We start from the raw sequence: 23,559 nt of genomic DNA on the forward strand, positions 1-23,559 counted from the left end.
TGCTGTCCTTATGCCTCACAATGATCTGCTATGAGGTGACGTGATTCATGTTCTCCCCTATTTTAGTTTACAATTCAGACTTCGAGCTTAATGTTTTGCCAGGTTAAAAATTGCTGGTTGTGACCACCATAGACAGTAAGTTATAGAGCAGTGATTTAGTCCAGGTTCCAGCAAACTGATGGCACAATATTCTCTTGATGAGCAGGACATACACTGCTCTCCAAAAGCATTGGCCAGTGAAGACAAAATTGCTGTTTTTGCTATATACTCAAGCAAATCAGACTTGACATGAAAAGATGAATAAGGCAAAAGTATTGGCCAATGGGTCTGGAGGCATTTTCTTGTATGCAGGAAGACAAGATGTTTCTGTAGACTTCTGAAGTCCTTCTGCTGCTACAGTCATTAATTACATCAGAAAAGATGAGTCAGTTCCAGAGGCAGCCATATATGCCCAAGCCGTGACACTTCCTCCACCATGTTTCACATATGATAAGCTTTAGATGGTCTGCAGTTCCTTTCTCCACACTTTAACCTTGCCAGCACTTTGATGGCGGATTAACTTGATCTCCTCTGTCCATAGCACTGATTCCAGAACTCCGCTGGCTCGTCTGAGTTCTTTATAGACCATTTTAAACTGGCCTTTCTATTTTCGGTGCCGATGAAAGGGTTGAATCTTGCAGCGCAGCCTTTGTAATTCTGCTGTTGAAATCTACTTTGAACAGTGGATTGTGATCAATTCATCCAGCACTATGAAGGTAGTTAATGATTTCAGCGACAGTTTTAAGAGTTTTTTTTTTAAGAGATCGTTTTTCTGTCGTGAGCTGCAGTAGTTTTCCTTGGCCACATTGGTTGCTGATTGCTAGGGACACCAGTGGTTTCTTTCTTTCTTTTTCAAGATATTCCATTTGTTGGTTTTGCCATGCCCTGTTTTTGTGCTATGGTTCTGATTGAATTATTTTCTCTCAGGATCCAAATTGCTTTCTGTTCTTCTTCAAACAGTTCTTCAGTCTTCATGTTGATTTAAGTCTGCAGACTCCAAAGGTAGACACCAAAGGGAAGAGAAAAGGGCTAAATCTAACGCTACCCATTCAGAGCTCTTTTACGCTTATGTAAACATGCAACAGGAAACACCTACCTAATAAGAAACAGCTGGCAGCCAGGTGTCCCAATACTAATGCTCACCTGAAATGGGGAGATTGAACACCACAAAGTGCTATTATAATAAAATGGTACATCAGATAAACACAGAAATAAAAGCTGACATTCTGTTCTTTTGCCACATATTAATCTTTTCATTTGAAATCCAAGTAGTATACAGCAAAAGTAGCAACTTTGGACTTCACTGTCCTATTTGTTATAGAAGGCATGGTAGGTTTCTTTATTTTCACCAGGCTTGACATTCAAGAGGTTACATCACCTCATCACCTGTGCCCAATCACCCCTTTCATTAATGAAGTGATTCAGTTCTTAGGTAACAGCCAAAATCACTAGGGCATCATGGTGAGTCTTGAATGGTTAATTATTATAATGTTAAAAACATAAAATCAAAAATCTATACACATTTTTTATACAAGAACTTGAATGCAGTTTCTTTTGATGTTTGTTTATGTAACATTTTATCAGGGAAAGATCATAAATTGAGCACTTAAGCATTATGTTTTTGATATTTTATAAGGTCTAAATTATTTACTTTTGGGGTTAAGTGTGTGGTTTGGATAAAAGAATTATATAATTTCAAAGTTTATTTTTACAGCTACATAATATTGCAGCCCCTTGACCTACAAGAGGTGAAGGTTGCCAACAATAGGAGTCCACTTGGCTTATTTAGTTTGGTTTCTTGGATCATGGTGACCTGAGGATCTCATCCATTTAGTGAGTTGATGGACAGTTCACTAGGGAAGCAATCTAACATTAGACTAGTCCGTTGTGAAAACATTGTGATTCAGGCGATCGCTGCGCACCCATTTTCAGATTACATGGATAATCCATTGTAGGAATGTATATACAATATGAGCTATATAGAAGTTTTAAGGTATTTGAACTAGTTTATAATATAAATTTATACTATAATGTGTCTAGATTATCTAGAGGTAAACTGTAAAAGTATTTATCCACCTATTTTTAATAAAAGAGTTAAAAGTTTGTCAGGATTTGTGAAAAAAAAGGAGTCATTTAGAATTGACCTATGAACTATCTCTCTGCTGCTAATTCCACATCCTCTGTCTGAATGGGATAAAGCTTTGTATTTTTAGGTAATTGATTTTAGCCCTCTCCAAAAAAAATCACATTGCCTTCCATCATGTGATTCCCGTCTACTTTCAACTTGTTAATCGGAACGGACTGCGAATTTGAACAAACGAGCTACTGGGAAGGGACTGTACTCAGCGGGAGACACAGCGGATTGGTTTGAAACTATTTCTGCTAGCAATTCTTTCTTAATGTCTGTCAATCCAACGACATAACGCCCCTCATTGCAAGAATCCTTTAATTGCATTAAAGTTTTGTTGGGAGAACTGTCCACTTTTCCAGCTACCGTTCACTACTGCTTTGCATCCAGTTCGGGGATCTCTGTTTAATGACAGAATTTTAGATGGCAGAAGAACTGTTAATATTTTCGCATGGAAAACTTACAGGGGTAAGTTAAGGTTATTACTCAAAGCAGGCTTAATTACTCGATTCTCTCTCGTCATGTCTCAAAACGTCTACCTGAGTGGCGCGGTACAAATAGCAATTAAATGCTTTCATAACTGCGGGGTACCTCTTTTTTTGCAGTCTTTTTAAGTAAATGATATCAGAAGCTTTTATAACTCTAATAAAATTAATTATCCAGCTGTAAGAATGCGTGAATAGTAACAAAAATACCTTCACATCTGCAAAACATAATAATTTCTGTTAATGTCTTAGCGATGTTGCTAGAAGTTTCCTCGACTGAAATCGGCAAACATTTTTGTTATTCAGTTTGGCGTTTTGTTTACACCACCTGTATAATAATGGTATAATTAGCTAAATATAACTTTACTAGCTTGACCATTTGCTAACGTGTTTTTTTTAATTGTTCTGACTTTGATGGAAACGTGTATGTATGGATAATACATATGCCACAACTACTGTTGCAAAGGCTTGCCTGTCGATAGTCCCTGGTTTGACATCCAGTTGGGTATATACAAATTTACAGATTCCTTGGTTTCGTAATAATTTACACGAGGGGTTTCCTTTTGTCGCGCACTTCTTAAAGTCTTTTCTAATCAAGACAGTTTTATGTTTAGGTAGGATTTACTTTGTATTTGTCGAAATATTGTTAAATACAATATATGTCGAATTTGGGGGTTTTATATATAGGCATATATTACGTTTTATATTCGGATTAATACTATTTGATTCTGGCTCACAAAATTGGACTGGTTTGACCGCGTGTTCAGCCAGGAATTTAACAGTATCCTTCCAATGCTTTGAGTTAATTTAGTTAATTGAGGCGGAATGTCCAACTCGGGCTGGTGTATCTGCAGGTTAGTTTGGTCTCCTTAAAATGACAACACCTGGAAAGTTTGGAGAAGCTGTTCAGCTGGTCCGATCAAGCCAGGAACTAGCTATTTTAGAGTCTAGTTGGAGTAGAAACCCGCTGGCAAACTGGTCCTGTAACACCAGGGGTGTAGATTATATCTCAAATAATTACTGTTAGAAAATCGAGAGTTAAATCCTCTACATTGTAGGTCCTGATGTTACATATATTTTGAAACTTTAAAGATGGATCTCCAGGACCTTCAGTGTTTTATTAATATTGGTGTTATTAATACTACACTAATGTAAGTATGTACCAAACACCAATTTTGGTATTTGCTTGATTTCATTTAGGCTTCCAGTCTTCCAGCCTTTCAGCACTGCCTTGTCATCTTAAACATCTTGTTGCAAGACATCGTGTTCCTAACAGCAGTTTTCTCCTTGTCTCATGAGAACTCAGAAGCTAAGCAAGGCAAGGCTTGGTCATTCCTGGGAGACCTCAAAGAAAAACAGGTTGCTACTGTGAGTGGTGTTGGTGATGCAGTAAGCAACACTGTTTCTTTCTCTGGACTAGAATATCCCAACCAATACAACAATGACAAGGGGCACTGTGTTATAAAGAGATGCCATCCTTCAGATGAGACATTAAACTGAGGGCTTTGGTCATTAAAAGATCCCATTGCTGTCCTTAACAATGTTTGCACCTGTGCACTGCCTAAATTCCATTTTGATCTTAAGCAATCTTACGTATACCTAAAGTTCCAACTTCAATTGATGAGATAACTTCTCAGGTCTCTGGCTCACCTGCTGTGCAGTGGAGCTGCTGTGCCTCACCCAGCAGACTTCTGCACTTCAGTCAATCACTATGGACATGAGTGGGTGATACACTGTAGCAACAAACAAATGCATCACCATGTAACTCACAACTGGCAGCCCATTGACGCTCAGCAGGTGTGAGCCTGGTTAGTACCTGGATCAGAGACCTCCTGGGAAAGCTAAGGTTGCTGCAGGACGTGGTGATAGTGGGACCAGTAGGGAGCACTCACTCTGGGGTCTGTGTGGGTCCTAATGCCCCAGATAGTGATGGGGACACTATACTTTAAAAAGGTGTGGTTCTTTGGGTGAGACATAAAACTGAGGCCCTGACTCTCTGGTTATTAAAAATCCCAGGGTATTTTTCAAAAAGAGTTCGGCCAGTGTCCTGGCCAGATTTCTCATTGGCCTTTATCAATCGTGGCCTCCTAACAATTCCCGTCTATGAATTGGCTTCTTTACTCTATTCTTCTCCCCACTAATAGCTGATGTGTGGTTCTGGTGCATCATCCAGGTGGGGCTCCACATTGGTGGTGGTGGAGGGGAGACCCATTACCTGTAAAGTGCTTTGAGTGGAGTGTCCAGAAAAGTGCTATGAAAGTGTAAGAAATTATTATTATTACCTTTTTTACTGCCAAAAAACATGGCCTACTTGCTCTTGAAGGTACTAAACCCATTTTATTTCCAGTTCTTGCCACTGCTTCTTAATGAAGTACAGTAGCTTACTGTACTTCTACATCTGAGTTGCAGCAATGGGAATGATTAATCATTTTGCATTATTTGACGTGAATCACAAAAGTATGTAAAGGGAACACTTCTTGCTCTGTCTTTACAATCAGTATTTAATCAGATTAAGTTGTTCTGAAGAGAGTTTATCAGTGACCACTGGTGAACTCGTGAAGAATGCTTTCTCTAGTGGCACAGTTAAGATTGACTGCTTGTCACAAGGCAACATTGTTTTAATGTCTGGCCTCACATGTGCCTGTGTAAGTAACCATATCTAACCATTTACAGAGTAAATTAAGTTTTCAGTACATGCTTTGTACGATTTTTTTTCTTTACAAGCCTTAGAAAAATGCATCGTTTCGATTTGGGTTTTTTTCTTTCAGATGGAATGATCACATGCAAAACAATCATTAACTTTGTTCTCAGAGTTGAAGACAAGTTTTTAAGATGATGTGCCATTTTGAGGACATTTTGAGCAAATTTTATTTGCATGCTGCAGTATTCCAATAAAATAAAAGCTAGAAAATTAAGGAGTATGTGTTATAACAGTAGTTCAGGGACAGCTCACAGAATTGTGCTATTCATGCTTCGTAGGAAGTCATGTAAGGAGCCTGTCAGAAGTGGAATGCATTGTCTTGAAATGTAGATCCTTGACAGTTTGTTTAAGAATAAAATCTCCATTAATCTGGAACCATTCCTATGCTTTCTTTGCTATTACATGAGTCTTTAAAACAATTTCAGTGACAAAGTTGTTAAAATGTAGCAAGCCAGACAACCATTTTTTATCAGTCCAGTCTAAAGGACAGGAAATGCTAAACTGTAAAACAACTGAAATCCCAGTTTCTTGCCAAAATAGACCGTTTATGGCTCAAGTTATTCATTTGTATCTTGACTTTGAAGGCATCTGTATGTTTAGGGCAGTTTAGTGCCCAGTTAGGTTCTGTAGGTTCAGCAGCTGACCTTGACAGAGCTGGCTCTGAGCACCTGCTAGAGCAGCCTGCTTTGAAAGAAGTAGGGTAGAGCTGACAGTTGCTGTCAAGAACAGATCCTGTGTAATATCTGTGTAATGAAAACCTGTGGTGGAAATACTGTGATTTGTGAAGATTGCATGCCCCCTAAAAAGGCTTTTTTATGGCTTTTTCACCTGCGAAGTGCTTTTTGTTCCTTTTTTGAATTTCAATACGGTTGGTTCTAATTGGACCTCACATAATGATTACGTTGGCTAAATATGTGATTGAGGAATTGCGGTAACATTTCACTCTGGGCACTAGTTTGATCTGAAATATTATGGTACCAGAGTGCTCTTTCTAATGTCCAGATGGATCTGCTCCCACTGCAACACTACAGTATAAGTGGTTTGTTGAAGTGAAACAGTCCTTTTGGTTTACCCATACTGTCTTAACTGCACTCTTTACAGTCATAAAATAATGGAAAATAAAAGTTTTGTGTGGTAATAAAGATTAGCTGCTTGGTTTCCTTCATTTTAGCAGCATCATTAACATTGCAATGGTGCTTTTAAGAGTTTAGGAGAAAGAATGTCTGCTTACCGTTTTAGTGCTTTTAATACTTGAGCTTTATGCAATATCATCTTGCCCTAAGAGGTTGCAGAGTTAGAATGTTAGAATTTTAGGCCTGTTCTTTATTTTCTTGGTTCACTATTTTGGGCACTGATATTATGTCTAAAAAATCTCCAGATTAAAATGAGTATGCCAAGAGATTGTGGGATTATCATTTGTACAGTGCTTCAACTCTGGTGATTTGTACCAGACTTCCTAATGAATGTATGCATGATGTAAGTAAAGATTCCAGATAGTGTCTGCTGCTTTGTGTATGTGGTGTGTAACTAATGCCATGTTATGCAAATCAAGAAATTTAAAATAGTAAAGTTACATACCAAGTGACTTAATAGCACTACTGGGGCATAGCATTCAGAATTCCTCTTAAAACCACTTCTTGATTAAATGTAATTTTTCTGGGAGCTAAGCAATAAGCTTTTCTGGAACACTCTTGCAAAACCTGTTGGTAAACTTCTGTCAAAACAGATGAAATACGGCTTAGGGCTAACTGTTAATTTGTGCATTCTTTGTAACCAGCAAAATGTCAGAAGTAACAAGTTCAACTTAAAAGGTAGAAAACCATATTATTAAAGTCTTGTTTGTAACACTTGTTCCTTATCTTCAGTGAAGTGGCTCATTTTATTCTAGGAAAGCCTGAGCAGTTTTGGTGTTTCTTTTAAACCTTTCAAATCCTGTGTGAGATATTTCTGTTTAAGCAACATGCAACTGACATCTTTGTTGTAAATTTATTTTTTCGCAATTTTTTTGAGTTTATTTTTGAATAGCATTTAGCATTTCATCCCTCATTTTTTTTATCAGGTTTGGGTGTTTTTTCAGAAATCCACAGATATAAAAAATGGAAGAGAATTTGAAAGACTGTTTGGGAAAGAAATCTGTATTTTCTGTTGCCAAATGAATGTTGTTGTTTTTTTGCGGAAATCCATATTATATAATTAAAAGAGGAGCACAGCCAAAGCTCACAATTTAGTCAGTTTATTATACAGTATTATACATTTTATAAACCAGCATTTCCACTTTCTTTTTTATGCATTGGTACCATGTATAAACTCTGAAACAGCAGGATATCTGCAGAGACCTCTTGTGAATTTGGTTTAATTTCATCTTTTAAAATAGGTGACAAAAAGCCTTTTTACATTCTTTTCCATCTTCAGACGATCTCTGAACCAAAGGGAACAGAGAGTCAGTGAGGCCACTTATATCAATACCCAGTTCAATCCTGTCTTCTCCTGCAGACTCTTATCAAGGGAAGATGACAGAGCTGTACATTGTAGATTTTCAATGACCACGGTGTCTGTAAAATTAAAAGGACAAGATCTGCTGATCGTTTCACCTTTTATGTCTTGGTCAGTAGTCTTGATTTGTTTTATTTTTATCACAGGCCACGGTTGATACTGGAAATGCAGTTTGCTGTTTTCTTCCAAAAAATATTGTTCCCATATATAATTGTTTTTTTTCCTCTCCAGTGGTTGTTTGCAGCTTGTTTCTTTTATTCTTGTTTATGTGAATAAACAATAATGTCCAGTGTCCTTTACTGGGTATATTCTCTCACATACAATGTTTTCCTTTGTGCTATTTAAAAAGCTGCCTCCTAAGTGAGAGGACCTTAGAACACTGTTCGGATTGACAGGGTTATGCGTCAATAGTGTTTTGTATGAAACTTTAAAAATGATTTTCAGTGGAAGATCTACCATTAAAAAAACTGGATGTTTATCTAACCTGTTGACTAATTATGATTGGGTAGTGAACGTTTGCTAGAACCACATGTATTTATACTGCAAATTAGAACACCTGCCTTCAATAAGCCAATGATTAAAAATAGGTGACAATTTATCCTAGAACCTTGAAAAGGTCACCTACATTAGTTTTAGATTCCTAATAATATTTTGGAGGAGTAAGAGATTCCTCGTGAAGATTAATTTAAGAAAATAACTTCATTAAGTGGCGCTAAATATGTTTGGGAAATTTGGCTTTATATTCCTGTATGTTTTTTCTTTCCTCATGCAAAGAAAGAATTCAGGTGGAAATGTTGTGTGCCTTAATGCTTTTCATGTAATATTTTGTCACAAAATAGTTTAACAAATTATAAGAAAAGCTTCCCCTGGGAGAAAAAAAAACATTATGTACTCTAGGAACAGCCAATGAACAGTCTTATTAACTCAGAACATAATAAGAGCCTGCACGACCTAGACTTTTTTTACAGAGCTCTGGTCAAAGCTTCCTTAAGGACTGACTACGGGAGAACACATTGTGTGTTTGTGACACTGCATAGCGCTTAACACAACTAATATGGATCATTAAAGCCGAGAAGGAATACATGCTTTTCCTCTTATTTTTAAAAGCAATGAAAATATTTGGAGAGGTAAGGTAACTGTTTTGGATGTTGTTGTTTTTTAGTGTTTGCTTCTTGTTGGCTAATGTACAAAAGTTTCATTCTTGAAGTATAAGCTTTCTGAAGAGGGGGAGAAATGGGGAATAATTTACCAAAATACAGATAAATGAGCTTCTCAATTTCTAAAAGAAAATCTTGTTTATAGAACCTCCAAGTTCTCTGACACAGGCCATTTGTTGTTCTGTTTACTGATGATGCCATTACTTTGTAGTAATACATAATTAGAGTATGGTACACTTAACATCTGAAAAAATCCCCTTGTAAATTCAACAAATACATCAAATTCTGGGTTCTGACATTTTCTCCGCTTAGTTTTTTTCCTCTACTTATTTTTTTTTCTTCAAACCCCATTAAAAGTGACAGAATGAGCAGAAATGTTCTTTATTTCCAGCACCTCACCTCATCGCTACTTGCTGTAGCTTTTCTTTCGTCCTTCGGCTCTTCCATGCTCTATGGCTATAACCTGGCTGTGGTCAACTCGCCAGCAGAGGTGAGTAATGATATCAACCACTAAAATTAATCTTCTGGCAAAGCTAATTTCTTCATAGGAAGCCCTTTTTCCTAGTTTCGACAGTAGAATTGTCAATGTACAAAATGTCGAGGAACCAAATAAAAACAACTGACTAAAGTAGGGTTTTAGTGTAATGTCTGAAGTATTAGCCTGGATTTTTTTTCTTTTTCCAAAGAAGAAGGAAGAATCAAATTCTGAGCAACACTTAAAAAGAAGTGCCTAACAACGTAATCTAGTCAGACATCCTTGATCCTTTTAATTGGAGAAGGATGATGTACAGAATGCAGCACATTGAGGTCACAACTAATTTCAGTCCACTCTTAATTTGTGGAATTTTATAGAAATATATAAGAAAAACCTGTTGTTTTAATGTCTGTAACTTCTTTTTAGGAATTGTTTTAGACATTTCTTAAAATTTTCCACTTTTTCTGTCCACCTATTTGGAGTGGGCTAATTCAGACTGACTGCTACAATCCTGTGAGGCATGAATTATAGCAGACCTGATCTCTATAAAGTATTTTCAACATTAATTATCCCTCCCTCCACAAACATATCTATAAGACCTTTTTTGTGGAGCTCCTCTCTGTGGGTTTTCGAGTATTGTGTGAAAGAACATTGTGTCCACACTTTAAAAAGTCTGTTAATGTTTTTCCGATAGAATTACTGATCATCAGACCAAGAAGAGCCCCACAGTCCATCATAAAATTGACCTAATCAAATAAAATGAATGTTGTGTAGTTCTTTAGTTTTTCAGCTAAAACACTGAAACCCTTGGTGAATGAAGTGTGCTGTGTTACATTTTCCCAACACTGTGTTGATTCATTAACTAGAGTAAGGTGATGTATAAAAAAAGACACAGCACTGGGATTTCATTACTTTGTGTCCTGGAATAGTCTGGGATAGAGAGACTGGGGTCACATGCACAGGACTCTGTCTTTCAGTTGGCTCTGATTCTGGTGTTTCTGTAAATTAAGAAGAACTCCTTTGTGCTTGGATCCAACTACTAAATCTAATGATTTAGACAGTTTATGTGGAAAAGAAGACTGCAATGAGAATAGGCAATATTTCTGAAGATTGAATTGCTGGTGATGGTGAAAATTTGGTGAAATGTTGAAAGCTTCCCTTGCCTGATTAAATCAGCATGTGTGATTCTTATGGGATACTGTAGATAATTTTGATTTAAGCCTGGGTTTATGGAAGAAATGTCAGATCTGTACCACTAAACAAGTGTGTAAATGTGAGAAATATTACATGTTGATTTGTGCAATCTTGCCCCAGTGGCTGAAATTTCAGATATCCTTTAATGAGGCAAGTCATAGCCTCTGCATTCTGTCTAAACATCCTCAGTATCTCTTTTTTTCTAATGTGCTGGACAAATTAGTACTATTAAGGTATTCCCAGAGCATTGATATAGAACAGAAATTATGCAGTTAGCACATTGAATTCTGTCTCAGATTGCCATTGTTTTGAGACCAGCTTATTACATTTGTGTTCAACAATGAATTGATTTTTGTACCGATCATTTACACACAGCCTTCAAAAGTGAGCTGGCATGTCTGCACTAAAAATAACACATCTTGATAATGCATCCATTTCTGACATTTAAAAAAAAATAGGATTTGGGGGATTTCCCATTAAAGTCAAAACTAGTTTCTCTGATGTGTTGAAAAATTATTGTACAGCATAATGTCCATTCTCTAATTTTGGAATAATTACAAAGCCCCAAGCAAACCACCTGAGTTCTCACACATCCTTAAGTATCTATTTTAGCTTCTGTAATGAAGTTTCCAGAATGAAGACAGCTCCTATTCCAACAGAATAGAAACCTTGTCTATTTTTTTTCTGTTTTACCTATCTGTTATATATAGAGTGTTCTAAAATAATTGGCCTATGAGAACATCTCTATCATGAAACTATACCATTAAGCTGTAAAATGTGGCACACATGCATAAGTTAACATAGATAATTATTTACACCACCAATGCCAGGATCATTGGCGCCCCTGATGTCATCATGCAGAAGTGCATATGAGCTGTTACATGTCCTATGTTTCCTGAGGTTCAATATCTGGATGTATCCAATTCCCTGCACATGATCATGCAGCTGTTGGACTATGCAAGCCTACATTAGGAGAACCCTATATCCGTCTGCTGGTATCGTTGTTACTTTAAATGAATCTGCTTTTCTTTTTAGTACATTAAAGACTTTTACAACCGCTCCGTTGTGAATCGTAATGGCAGCGGCCTGAGTGAGGAGTCCCTGACGCTGATGTATTCTCTGACGGTGTCAGTGTTTGCCATTGGGGGCCTGCTGGGCTCCTTGCTAGTGGGCGTGCTGGTTACGAAGTTTGGAAGGTAAGCTACCATCAGTACCATTCTGTAGGATCCAGACTGTTAGAGGAAAAACCCAGACTGGATCAGTTTTTCAGTGGAGCCGGACTGTTAGAGTAAAACCCGGAATGGATCATATTTTCAGGGGAGCCGGACTGCTTGAGTAAAACCTGGACTGGATCTGGACTGCTTGAGTAAAACGCAGACTGGATCATAATTTCATTGGATCCAGACTGTTAGATTAAAACCCGGACTGGATTAGACTTCAACTGGATCCGGACTGCTAGAGTAAAACCGGACTTGATCAGATTTCCAATAGATTTCCCATGAAATGATCTGCTCTGGATTTTTTCTCTCCCAGTCCGGATCCCATGGAATGATCCACTCAGGGTTTTACTCTAACAGTCCAGATCCATTGATTTTCTTCATGAACAACTCCTCAATGCCCTTAATTGTACCTGATGAGAACTTTGCAGTTAGCTGACAGTACATGATGTTAAGAACACTTATACCTCTCACAGAGTCTGTTGTCTTTCGGCAGGAAAGGGACACTAGTGAAATCCACAACACTAGTGTTCATTTCAGGGGCTCTGATGGGCTTCAGTCGGATCTGTGGCTCTCCGGAAATGGTTATTATTGGACGTTTCATTACTGGGATACATTCAGGTACTTGTGGGCCTCACTCTTCAAACAGTTCAGAAGTGCTTGAATAATCTCTGCAGTAAGTTTTGTTATGCGGAACTTACCTATATCTTTGAAAAGTCAATTTAAATTATTATTTAACTGGTTTAGTGAATGTCAAAAACTGTGGTAAAGTCTTCATGAAAGTATCACTATCTGAAGCCCTGTTGTAAATATAAAGCAGACTTGTCTTGCTTGGTCTTGTAGGTCAGGAAAAAAATTATACTAAGATACACTCCTTTAGTATGCATTATTTACAGCTACTGTATGTAAAGATAGGAATCACCAATACTCATTTGTCTCTGTTTTAATGCCTGTATGTACTGTATATTAAAAGGTCACGTTCAGTTTTTAAATGCTTTGTTAGACAATTTTTTTAAGTTTTAGAATTGTTTTGAATTGGGTATCTGTATTCTGTGTAGGAAAAGAAGCAGTCAAACTCTTTGCTTAAGTTATAGAAGTAATTCATTTATTAAGTTTCTGCATAGTTAAATCGCAGGATTTTGAAAGGTGTTCCAAGCCAGACTGAGTCTTGTGAAAGTATCGCTGTTACATGTGATGAATCCACTCCTCCCTACAGGGATTTCTCTGAGTGTGGTACCCATGTACCTGGGAGAGATTGCTCCAAAGAATCTGCGAGGTTTCCTGGGTCTCATGCCCAGCATCTTCATCTGTGTGGGTGTTTTCATGGCTCAGGTCCTGGGTCTCCATGAGCTGCTTGGAAAGGTATAGAGTATATAAATGATTGTCATCTAAAGACGTTTCTGATTTGTGCCCTGAAAAAGTGTCTGTGATTATCTTAGTTTGACTGTAGTTGGAAATTTCAGGCTTGTTTTAAGGTATGGTTTGGGTAACGGTTAGGCACAGGGCTTAAGCGAGGAGTAGTTAGAACTGGAAGTTGGGGTTGTACAAACAATTCAAGATTCTCCAGGAGATGCTGAGAGTTTGTAAGTGGAGGTATAGAAAACCTATTCATAACAGTTTCATGTTCAAGCTAATGGAACTTCATGGGGACTGGTCTTGTAATACATAGAAAATTGAAAAAAGGAATTTACATTAAGTTTAAAATATCTCTTCAGTGTCGCCCAACCAAGACCAACAAGGGACAACCTGTCTTTTAGATTTCACTGAACAGAATGTTTTTTTTTTCCCTCGCAAACTGTTATTACCCAATTATTTTGCTTTAGGCTTTTTTTACTTAGACAGGCCAACATTAAAAACAAAATAGATTTGGCATACAGTTGTGTACATTTGCAGTTTTGTGTTATGAAATGTGACCTATTAATGGCATTACGTCATTAGAAGGCAATAGCATCAAAATGTCATGTCTGGAGTGCGTGTATTGTGAGGCTGAAGTAGGTTTGTGTGCTGAATGTTCGCAGGAAGAGCACTGGCCCCTGTTCCTCTCCCTTGTGGTAGCTCCCACTTTCATTCAACTGTTACTTCTGCCCTGGTTCCCCGAAAGTCCTCGATATCTGCTGATAGAGAAGCACAATGTCCACGCCACTATCACAGGTAAGAGCTGTCCAGCATACAGGCCCAGCTCCTCCACTCTGCTCTCCTTATAAGTCACCCCTTGCCTGAAGTTCTCGAAGCAGGAGTTTGCCCAGGGCTGTGGGAGTATGGAACTCGCTGCCCAGATGTGTTATTGAAGCTGATGCCAAGCAACAGCTGGATGAGATCCTTGGATCAATTAGCTATCTGTACTAACTGCTGAATTGCATCCTTTTGTTTGTAACCTTTCTTATACTGGCGTCAGTTATTTCATAAATATATTTGAACTTATTCACCTGATCAAATTTTAAAATACAGGCCATCAGCTACTTTTCTGGGACTTTGTGATATCTGTTGATGTCTAGATAAAAAGATGCAAAGAGTTGGTGAGGAAATGCCTGGTCACAAAAGCACAAATTACATGGAAAATGGGAAGAATGTATTCATACCTTTTGGCTTATGAATGTTTTCTTTACTTAACGTTAATTGATACATTTTCAGTAAACATTTGACAATTGGCTGATTTATGGTAAGCTCTTTCTATACTTTAATATAAAAAAATTGCTGTTCTAATTGTTGTTTAAGCTTTTCTAGTGAGGCTGTGGAGTCTCATATCTCTTAAGTCTCATATGAAACCTTACTGATGTTCTGATGTGCACTGGACATGTTTACTAAGCAATAACAGTAACGTATTGCAGATGTACTCCATAAATGCCCTTATTTTTTGAATGGTTAATAGCTAATTATCACATTAAAAGTAGCATTATTGTCACACTGTGACTTAGGTAGGTTTTACATTTTTGTTTCATCCAAACTAAACCTTTTTTGTATTCAATCCCATTGAGCCATTTCCACAATGCACCATATTCTGTTGACTTTTAAATGCTCTTGGCTTTAGACTTTCTTCTTCAAGGTCATAATGGTAAATTAATTGGTAATATTCCATTCTGTCTCCAGAAAAGAGGCTTTACTAGTGGCTTTAAAATCAGTCAACCTCATCATTCATTGTGGAGTATGGCTAGAAAAAGCTTGCAGTAATCCTGGGAGTAAAAAAAAAAAAACAGAAAGAGACTCCTAATTGACTTTGTAATAAATCATTGTGCAAAACCATTGAGCAACACATTCTCTGGCTGATAAGCAAATTAAGATTTAAAATGAGTATGGGGATGAAATTGTAAACGCTTTACATCAATATTGTTTAAAATAAGTTTTGTGTTCTGCTTTTGGTATTGTCACTGATGTGTTCCAGGACTTCTTTTTGTGACTAGACATAAGAGGCAGATTTTGTTTTGCAGTCAGATTTAACTGTATTTTTGCTTTTGTGTAATTTGAACAGCATTACAACAAAATGCTGAAATTATTTTGTTTTTTTTATTTAAATATAAGTACATGTTTCACTTTTGGTCTTCAGTAATGTTCAAGTAATGGTTTATTCCATGCTTAAAAAGAGAAGAAAAGAAATACAAAGTTTCAGCCATGGAGCTTTCTTTGGGTCCACAGCCAGAAGAAGAGTCCACAGCCAAAACGTTGTTTCTTTTCTTCTCTTTTCAGCATGGAATAAACCTATTACTTGTTCTTTTGCAGCCTACGCATGCTGATGCAGCTACCTACGTGAACTACAATAATGTTCTCTTACCACAAAGATGCAATACTTTTTCTTGAACTGCCTTATAAGAATTTAATTGAAACTCCTGCATAGCAGTGTATGATTAGTGTTGTTGTCTCATGGCTCCTGGGTTTGATTATAGACCCAGATTCACACAGATTCCTTGTGAGGTTTTTGCCTGGGTTTCTTCTAGGTGCTTTGGTTTCCTCCTCCTGTCCCCCAACAAACAATTGTTGTCTTTAAATCATCCATGTGTGCTTGTGTATGCATGCGTCCTGTGCTAGACTGGTACTCTATCCAGGGTGCGATGCTATCTTGTGCCTCATGCTTCTGGTATGGGCTCTAGTTTGCCACAGCTCTTGTCAGGGTGTGTGATTCTCTGATGACTTTCCAGTGATGGATGAACAATGGAAACACCTGGCAAGAAAAGCTGTACTGTACCTGGGCTGGAGTTCACCTTTACTAGGAACGGTATAAAAAGAAGATCACTTTATTAGCCATACACAATTTCTTGCGTTAGGAATTTGTCTTTTCGCATACCCCAGCTTGCTCTCCATGAGACACACAGGCAGGGGGAGAGAAGCTTGGGATCAGAGAGCAGGGTCAGCCATTTATGCGCGCACCCAAACAATCAGGATACAGGGGACCACTTGATCTGCAGTCAAATGATCTACCACTGAGCTATATCCCCTATATATAAATAAGAAGAATAGCTAGTGTTAATACAGAATATGCTTGGCTTTTTTCCCCTAGCTTAGTAGTTCTGTTTGTTTTTTGGTTGGGATATTATTCAATTGTCATGACATCCGGACTGGTGCGTAGTTTTCACTTTGGTGCCTGTTGCCCCCTGCAGCCCTGAAATGGTATCGTGCCAAGTGTAACATCCAGGCAGAAATTGAGGAGATGCAGGAGGAGCAGCGCTCTCTCTCCACAGTGAACACTGTGTCAGTGTGGCACCTTATTCTGGACACCTCTGTGCGCTGGCAGGTCATCTCCATCGTCGTCATCAACATTGGCATGCAGCTGTCTGGCATCGATGCAGTAAGACTCCGCACCGGCTACAGCTGAGCTACAAATGGGAGCCATCCTAGTCTCGGGACATGAAATGAAAGCAGAGGGCACCACACAGACCACTTAGGAGTCAAGCTTGCTTGAAACGGTTCAGTGATCAAGAAAATCCTCTAACCAGTTTAAAAAAGCATTGAGAGCTTCATAACAAAACATAACTGTCCCCCATTCATTCCTTTCTTCACTATATTTAGATCTGGCATTTTATAGTACCTTTATTAGGCAGCGTGTGACAGGCGTATTTTAGATTTGATTTTCACAGTGACCATTATCCACTCCATTTAAATCTGTTTCCTTCAGTCGGTTTAGGTGGTACTGTGAAGGCACTTTGTTTAGTGTCACTGATATTATGGAAGCTACAGCCACGGCCGGCATTAATCAACGGCATATATTGCAATTAGTTTTTTTTTGATTGGGCTATATTAGAGCTAGTGTTCTTTTTTGCTAACTTGGACAATGATGTTCCAGAAAACCTTTCTGCAAAACCCCCTGATATATTTCCCCTGTTAGAACTACAAGCCTAAAATCCATGGAGTCTCTTTCCTCTTTCAGATCTGGTTCTACACTAATGCCATTTTTGAGAATGCTGGGATTCCCAGGCCTCAGATTCAGTACACAACAGTGGGAACAGGAGCAATCGAGGTCATCGCAGGACTTATAGGGGTGAGTGTGACATACAGTATGAGTTATTTTAATCTTGGAATATATGATTGAGAAGGGACCTTATGTATTTCAACTGCTGTTTGGATGGAGCATTATAGCATTAACAGTTTTGATTCAATTGAATCCAGCTGTTTTGCCACTCCACAACAAAGAGGCTTGGTTCAGGAATCAGGATGGAATGGACACAGGTTTTCATGAGAAACAGCAGTGGGATTTTGACAAGGACTAAAAATGTGATTTAAAATAAAAACTCAAGAACTATAGAGAGGTTCTAAAAGGCAAGTGGCCTTTCAGCTCGTCTCAATCCCGGTTTATTGATCCAAAATCCTCAAGCCACTTCTCTTCATCTAAAACTTGCATTCAGCCCCTTCAATAACTTGAGCAAACCCCTAAAACTGTTGTTAACAGGGACTTTAACAAGAGACATATATAAATATGATAGGCCAGATGCTCCAGTGCTGTCTCCAAAGACAGGTAGGCCTGTTCTGGTAATCTTTAATATACTTCACTTTACCCTGTGTGTATTGGAATTTCAGGAGTTGCTGGCCAAAGCTATATAACCCTGAATTAGATTAGACATCTATTAGGGAGAGCGATGTGTCTCGTTTCATCCCAGGAGTGACTGCCTCCCCTTCCTTGCCCCACCTTTCATAAACATAATAGAGGACAAGCTTGAGGAGCCGTCTTTATTTCTCTCTCTCAGATCTGGGGAGTGCCTGTTTGCGAGTCGGCTTTTAGCATTGGAGTACAATAGCAGGACCGCAGTTAGTCATGAGAACTCATAGCTCCGTCAGTGTCGATTGGCCCTCAGTGGGGAGGTAAATGGCACCCCAAGGAGGCCGGGAGATTGGTTATAAAATTACAGCGATTCTTCCTGCTGTCATCTTTTTGCTCCCTTTAAGTTATCACGTTCCTTTTGGTTTTTCATTCTTATTTTTTATTTCTATTCCATTAGGAAAATAAAAGTTTTAAGCTAAAACACAAGTTTTTTTTCCTGTCATGATCGCTTTGAGTTGGTTTTTTTTAAGGTGGTACAGTAGCTCTCAATTCCCAGTCAATCCGTAATATGGAAGTTTAATTTCAGGTTGGAGCTGTGCTGAAGTGGCACAGATTTGTACGTTTTCTGGTCATTTATAACTTCAGACAACATGTCTCTTTGAAAATGAGGTGTGCTCATTAATTCTGTAGTCCGTCTTTGATTAAAACTGTACACCATGAAATGGCTAAGGGGCTGGATAGTATTTGTTCTTCAAAGTGAATCTCCCTCACTGGCATTTCCCCCATGCTGCTCCCTTTCCCCAGTGTTTCACCATTGAAAGGCTCGGGAGGCGACCATTAATGATTGGTGGCTTCAGTTTCATGGGAATCTGCTGCGCAGGGATCACGATTTCCTTGGTCTTACAGGTATGTCTCCTTATGGCAGGCGTGCTCTTTAAAATCCTGCAGTGGTGAGGTCTGCCCATGTCTTGTGTAGATCTTGAGCTATTATAGTGACTCGGGTCTTGTTTATATTGGAGGTGTATCCCAGGGAGGATACAAGTTTGAAAAATGATGTTCCTTTCCAACAATGTGGAGGCACAGACATCGTAATAGTGCTCACCTTACTGGCTCAATACTTCAGCTTTGTTGTCTGTACAGTTCAGTTTCACTGAACATTATCCAAGACTGTAACTGGTAGTAAGACAGTAGGCTGTTAGACTGAGACATGATAACTGCAGTCTTTTGTCGAGAGCACTTCCAGGAATTATGTTCTAGTGTTTGTTATGATGTACGTGCTGTACAGGTTTGTAAAGATGCCATGCACTCTTTACGTTGGAGACAGTTTGTCCTCACCATGTTATGTTAGTAATCTGCTCTTCATTATCCCATTTTATTTGCATGCTGCCAGACCTATCTGTCCTTCATGCGCTATGTCAGCGTGGCTTGTGTGGTGGGAATCATCGCAGGGTTCTGCATTGGTCCAGGTTGGTGACAGTCATGAACATGCCTTCCGTATTTTGATTCTATATGCACATGTACAGTAACAATAGCAAAATGGAGGAATTAATCTGGTTTTTCTAGCTTTCTTTTAAAGTAGCCTGTTTCTGTTGCCTTTACCAGAGAATCCAAACTTCATTCATGGATTTTTCTTATGTGCCGTGCCAACACATACCATTACCATTAATCTGGAAGAAAGGGGTTTTAGAGATCTGCAAAATGTGTAGGCACCATTGAGACACGAAACCATATCCAGCTGAGAAGGAATATGAGGCCTGTTCTTTTCATGAAGATGGTATGGTCAGCAGAAATGGCCAAGTATATCTATCATATCTGCTTAATTCTGCTGTTCTCTAGCATGGTTCTCTTCATAGATTTCTTACCTCAAGTTTATGTTTCTACAAGTCTTATAGGATTTTTGGGGCCGTTTTAACTTATGATACCATTTGTTAAGGGTAGCATTACTTATTTAGAAGCAGAGTTATGTTCTTCAAATTACTGAGGTTGTTTGAATGGAGATACCTTCCAGATGTCTATAGCTGTGGTCAGAAATTGGAGAAGTCCCTTTATTTTGACATCTTCTGAAGAAAGAGTCCAAAATAGCATCCTGCCTTTTTAAACATTTCCTATGGGGAAAAAGTTGGAATATAAAGAATAGCTGAAGTGCATTAGCTCTGTATAAAAATGATAAATGGGAGCCTGAGTGGTTTACACAATTGATGTATTATCAGACCCTCTAACAAATCTATAATTCATTCTCAGTCGAGAATTTCTATCGCTGTAATTACATCTTTAATTAGGATTTTTATGGCTCATTGTTCATAAACAATGATGAATATGACTTTTTAAGACAAAATCCTGCATGAACAATGAATATCGGACTGGGTTCCTTATAAATTTGACTACATTAAGCTTCTTCTCTCAATTATCATGCACAAATAATGAAGTGGCATCTTCGCTTGTTCCTAAACTCATTAGGTTTGAAAAAACACCTCGTGTCTGCTTATTTTTCAGTTGTAACCAAAAGGGATTAGAAGTTAAGCATTGGAACCATCTGTAGTTTCAGCATACAGAGAAAACAAGTAGCTCATTAAACTGTTTTTATTATTATTGTTGTATTCCTGATCACTAATGTATTAAAGTGTGATTCTTCTCAAAAGTAGTTTAATAATGCATTTTTTCAGATAATTTATTTTTCATCTGTATATCTATGCATTTTATTTTGCAAACTATACACTGTAACTAAAATATCAACAGAATGCTATGTATGCAATAATTTGAGCATATTCATACAATCACAATTGCATGTGCTGTCTTTGGAGTTTCCGTCAATAAAGAGTGAAATGATGAAGAAAGATGATATACTGTAAGTTCCTCCAAGTCAGCAGCTAGCTAGCAATTCTTCTCACTGGCTTCTAATACAACAGAAGGCATTGCACCTCCTGAAGATTACCCTTCAGTGAGTTTCTTGGAATCCCATGGAATCACAGGTGACAGTTATTTTAACATGAGACCAAAGTGACCTATGTTGGGGGGGAGCTGAATTGCCTGATGAAACCTAGAGACAACAGCCAGACTTTGAAACCGTTTCCTTCAGAAGCCCTATAGATGTGTGAACAGCGGTGTTTGCCTTCCATCTGTGCAGCCGGTGTGCCTTTCCTGATGACGGCCGAACTGTTCAAGCAGTCCCACCGCCCTGCGGCCTACATCGTGGGCGGCTCGCTCAACTGGATCTCCAACTTCACTGTCGGCTTCGTCTTCCCCTTCCTGCAAGTAAGGAGGAATCCCATGGGTCTCGCTGGCTTGTGCTGGCTGCGTGATTACCTACTCAAAACTAACACATAACCCCCCAACCCTGCTCTAAAATAGAGGTAGACAAACAGTAGAAGAATTAAAAGCTTAAAAGCCACTGCGTTTGTTTTAGAGGGGGTATTGTGGCCTGGTATGCACTAATCCTGTAATTAGTTTTAAGTTGTTTATATCTGGTTGTGAAGAATCAGCAAGTTTGAATTCCCTTCAGAAAAAAGCTAACTTTGCTCCAGCTGCAAAGGAAATCTGCCTTTTTTAAAGTTATAGGCTGCACATTTAAGTTATTTACTTTCATGCTTGTCCTTTTTTATTTCCGATTTATTCAGGTTAAGGGTTTTTGTCAGAAGCCCAGTGAAGTAATGTTTGGTATGGAAAGCAAAAATAAGGCTGCAATGTCACCTTTGAGTAGATTCAGGAGCACAGTAGTTCCACGTTGTCCGAGTAACACTTTTCCTGTTTTACCATACTGAGAAAAATATTTATGCAACAATTAAGGAATATAATATCATAATGAAGGTTTTATCTTCGCCATAATATACAGTAGACCTACTTGTATTTCAGTCTGTCTGGAGGTAAAAACACCTGCTTTTACTAATTGAGGTTTTTTTCTTCAGCAGGCTGCATAGTGCCATCTAGTGGAATTAAGACAACAATTTAAACAGATTCCCCATGTCCCACTTATGACACAATAACCAAAGATCTAATTTGGGAACTATCAAGTCTTCATGTGGTTCTGTCATGCAGGGGAGATATGTGCAAATATTAATGTAAATAATATTATTATCACTGTGCTTCACTGAAGGTTTGCATTTTTAATGCTAACCTGATTTCAGCATGATTAAAAATCAGTGGGTGCTCCCCACCAGTTGAATAACTGTGCTGGAGCTTTGCATTCTTTTTGAGTACTTAAAAATACAAGATATCGCAGCAAAGCGTATGACAAAGGGAAAAAATGTTTCCAAGTGCTTCATGAAAGGGGGTGACCTAGAGAAATGGGATTCTCTCAGAAGGACCAACAGCTTTTCCCAATTCTCCCCTGAGTGAAAAACTGTTTGCTCATCCTTTGTGCAGATGTCCGCTGGAGCTTTCTGCTACCTGATTTTCTGTGGGATCTGTCTCTCGGTGGCGGGCTATGTCTACTTCATTATCCCCGAGACTAAGAACAAGACCTTCATGGAGATAAGTCAGATGTTTTCCTCCAAAGAACCTGTCATCCAACCTCTGGTGCAAAGCAGCCCTGATCAGCTGAAGCTCAAGAAGATGAACAGTTATGGCGCTCTGGAAAATGGCTTCCTGGAATTTGACAGTTCCATGTCCTTCCCCTGAGACTGGAGAGAAAGAAGGATGTCATCGCTTGAGAATCTATTGTTGATGAGTACTCAAATGTGGCAAACTACACGTGTTTTTTTTTCTTCTTGTTGTTTTCAAACACTGTTGTTTTTTTTTTGCAGTAATCGGCACATGATGTCACATCACATTCCACTGAGTTTCTGATTTCTGTAGCTAAATTGAGTACATAAACTGGACTGAAGTATTTTAGAAACTTCCAGCTAAAAATTGACAGATTGTGACCTTTTTTGGAGCTCACACTTTTACCAATGTTTTACTAAACTTTGTTAGAAAGAAGATAAGAAGATCATTTACAGTAAACTATTTCAAAGTAGTGTTAAACTCTTAACAGTCCTTCTGCTGGGGCATGTCTTTTTAGCATTCTGATTTCTATGATAAAAAGGAGTTTATGTGTCTTTCCAGTGAAACAGAGCTGAACAAATTAATCCAGTCAAGTGAAAATAAGGCTGGAACTAAAAAAAATAATAGAATAAACACATATAAAATGTATCTGAGTGTCATAAGAGTCTGAGGGTACTGAAACATGTGGCTTATTCCAGAAATAAGTACATTATCTCCTTGACATGTAATAACGAATTTGATTTTTTTAAATTATACTGTATATGAGCTTTTCTGTATGACAGTGCCACCAATAAAGATGATACAGCTTGTGAAACTTCACTCTTCTTGGAACATGTCACTATTAAAAATATTTATCTTGTACTGTACCAAATATTGAATATAATCACTGCAGCAGAGGCAGTGATTATGTCATTACCTTTACCTATTTATACAGGCAGTGGCCTGCAAAAACAAGAAAATGTGCAGTAGATTTAAAAAATAACTCCATCCATCCATTTTCTGACTGCTTTATCCAGTACAGGGTCACAGGCTAAGGTCTCAGAGACTAACCTGGCAAGCAATGGGTGCAATGTGGAATATAGGCTGGACAGGACACCTGGCCATCACACAGACACAAACACTCAGTGGGGCCAGTTTTTCCAGAAGCCAATTAACCTACCAGTATATCTTTGGGCTGTGGGAGGAAACCAGTGAACATACAAACTCCACATAAATAGCGCCCCAGG

The 23,559-nt window shown here is 38.3% G+C and overlaps 1 protein-coding gene across 4 annotated transcripts; it reads left to right on the forward strand.

The window, feature by feature from the left end:
* The first annotated feature begins 1,446 nt into the window (after positions 1 to 1,446).
* Positions 1,447 to 23,152, forward strand: LOC102682306 (solute carrier family 2, facilitated glucose transporter member 9-like). 4 transcript variants are annotated; one of them, XM_015347424.2, is made up of 12 exons: positions 1,447 to 1,500; positions 9,395 to 9,493; positions 11,708 to 11,868; positions 12,386 to 12,510; positions 13,106 to 13,251; positions 13,908 to 14,040; positions 16,479 to 16,666; positions 17,246 to 17,356; positions 18,659 to 18,760; positions 19,245 to 19,320; positions 20,979 to 21,106; positions 22,214 to 23,152. In XM_015347424.2, the coding sequence occupies exons 1-12, from the start codon at positions 1,498 to 1,500 to the stop codon at positions 22,466 to 22,468; spliced, it is 1,527 nt and encodes a 508-aa protein (XP_015202910.2). In that variant the 5' UTR covers positions 1,447 to 1,497; the 3' UTR covers positions 22,469 to 23,152. The 4 variants fall into 4 exon arrangements, with proteins under 4 accessions (XP_015202910.2, XP_069045251.1, XP_006630870.2 ...); XM_069189150.1 differs by lacking the exons at positions 1,447 to 1,500; positions 22,214 to 23,152 and adding exons at positions 2,314 to 2,635; positions 21,757 to 21,964; XM_006630807.3 differs by lacking the exon at positions 1,447 to 1,500 and adding an exon at positions 2,315 to 2,635.
* The last annotated feature ends 407 nt before the right edge of the window (positions 23,153 to 23,559 follow it).

The sequence above is a fragment of the Lepisosteus oculatus genome, chromosome 4 (assembly GCF_040954835.1).
Source record: "Lepisosteus oculatus isolate fLepOcu1 chromosome 4, fLepOcu1.hap2, whole genome shotgun sequence".
Taxonomy (NCBI): domain Eukaryota; kingdom Metazoa; phylum Chordata; class Actinopteri; order Semionotiformes; family Lepisosteidae; genus Lepisosteus; species Lepisosteus oculatus.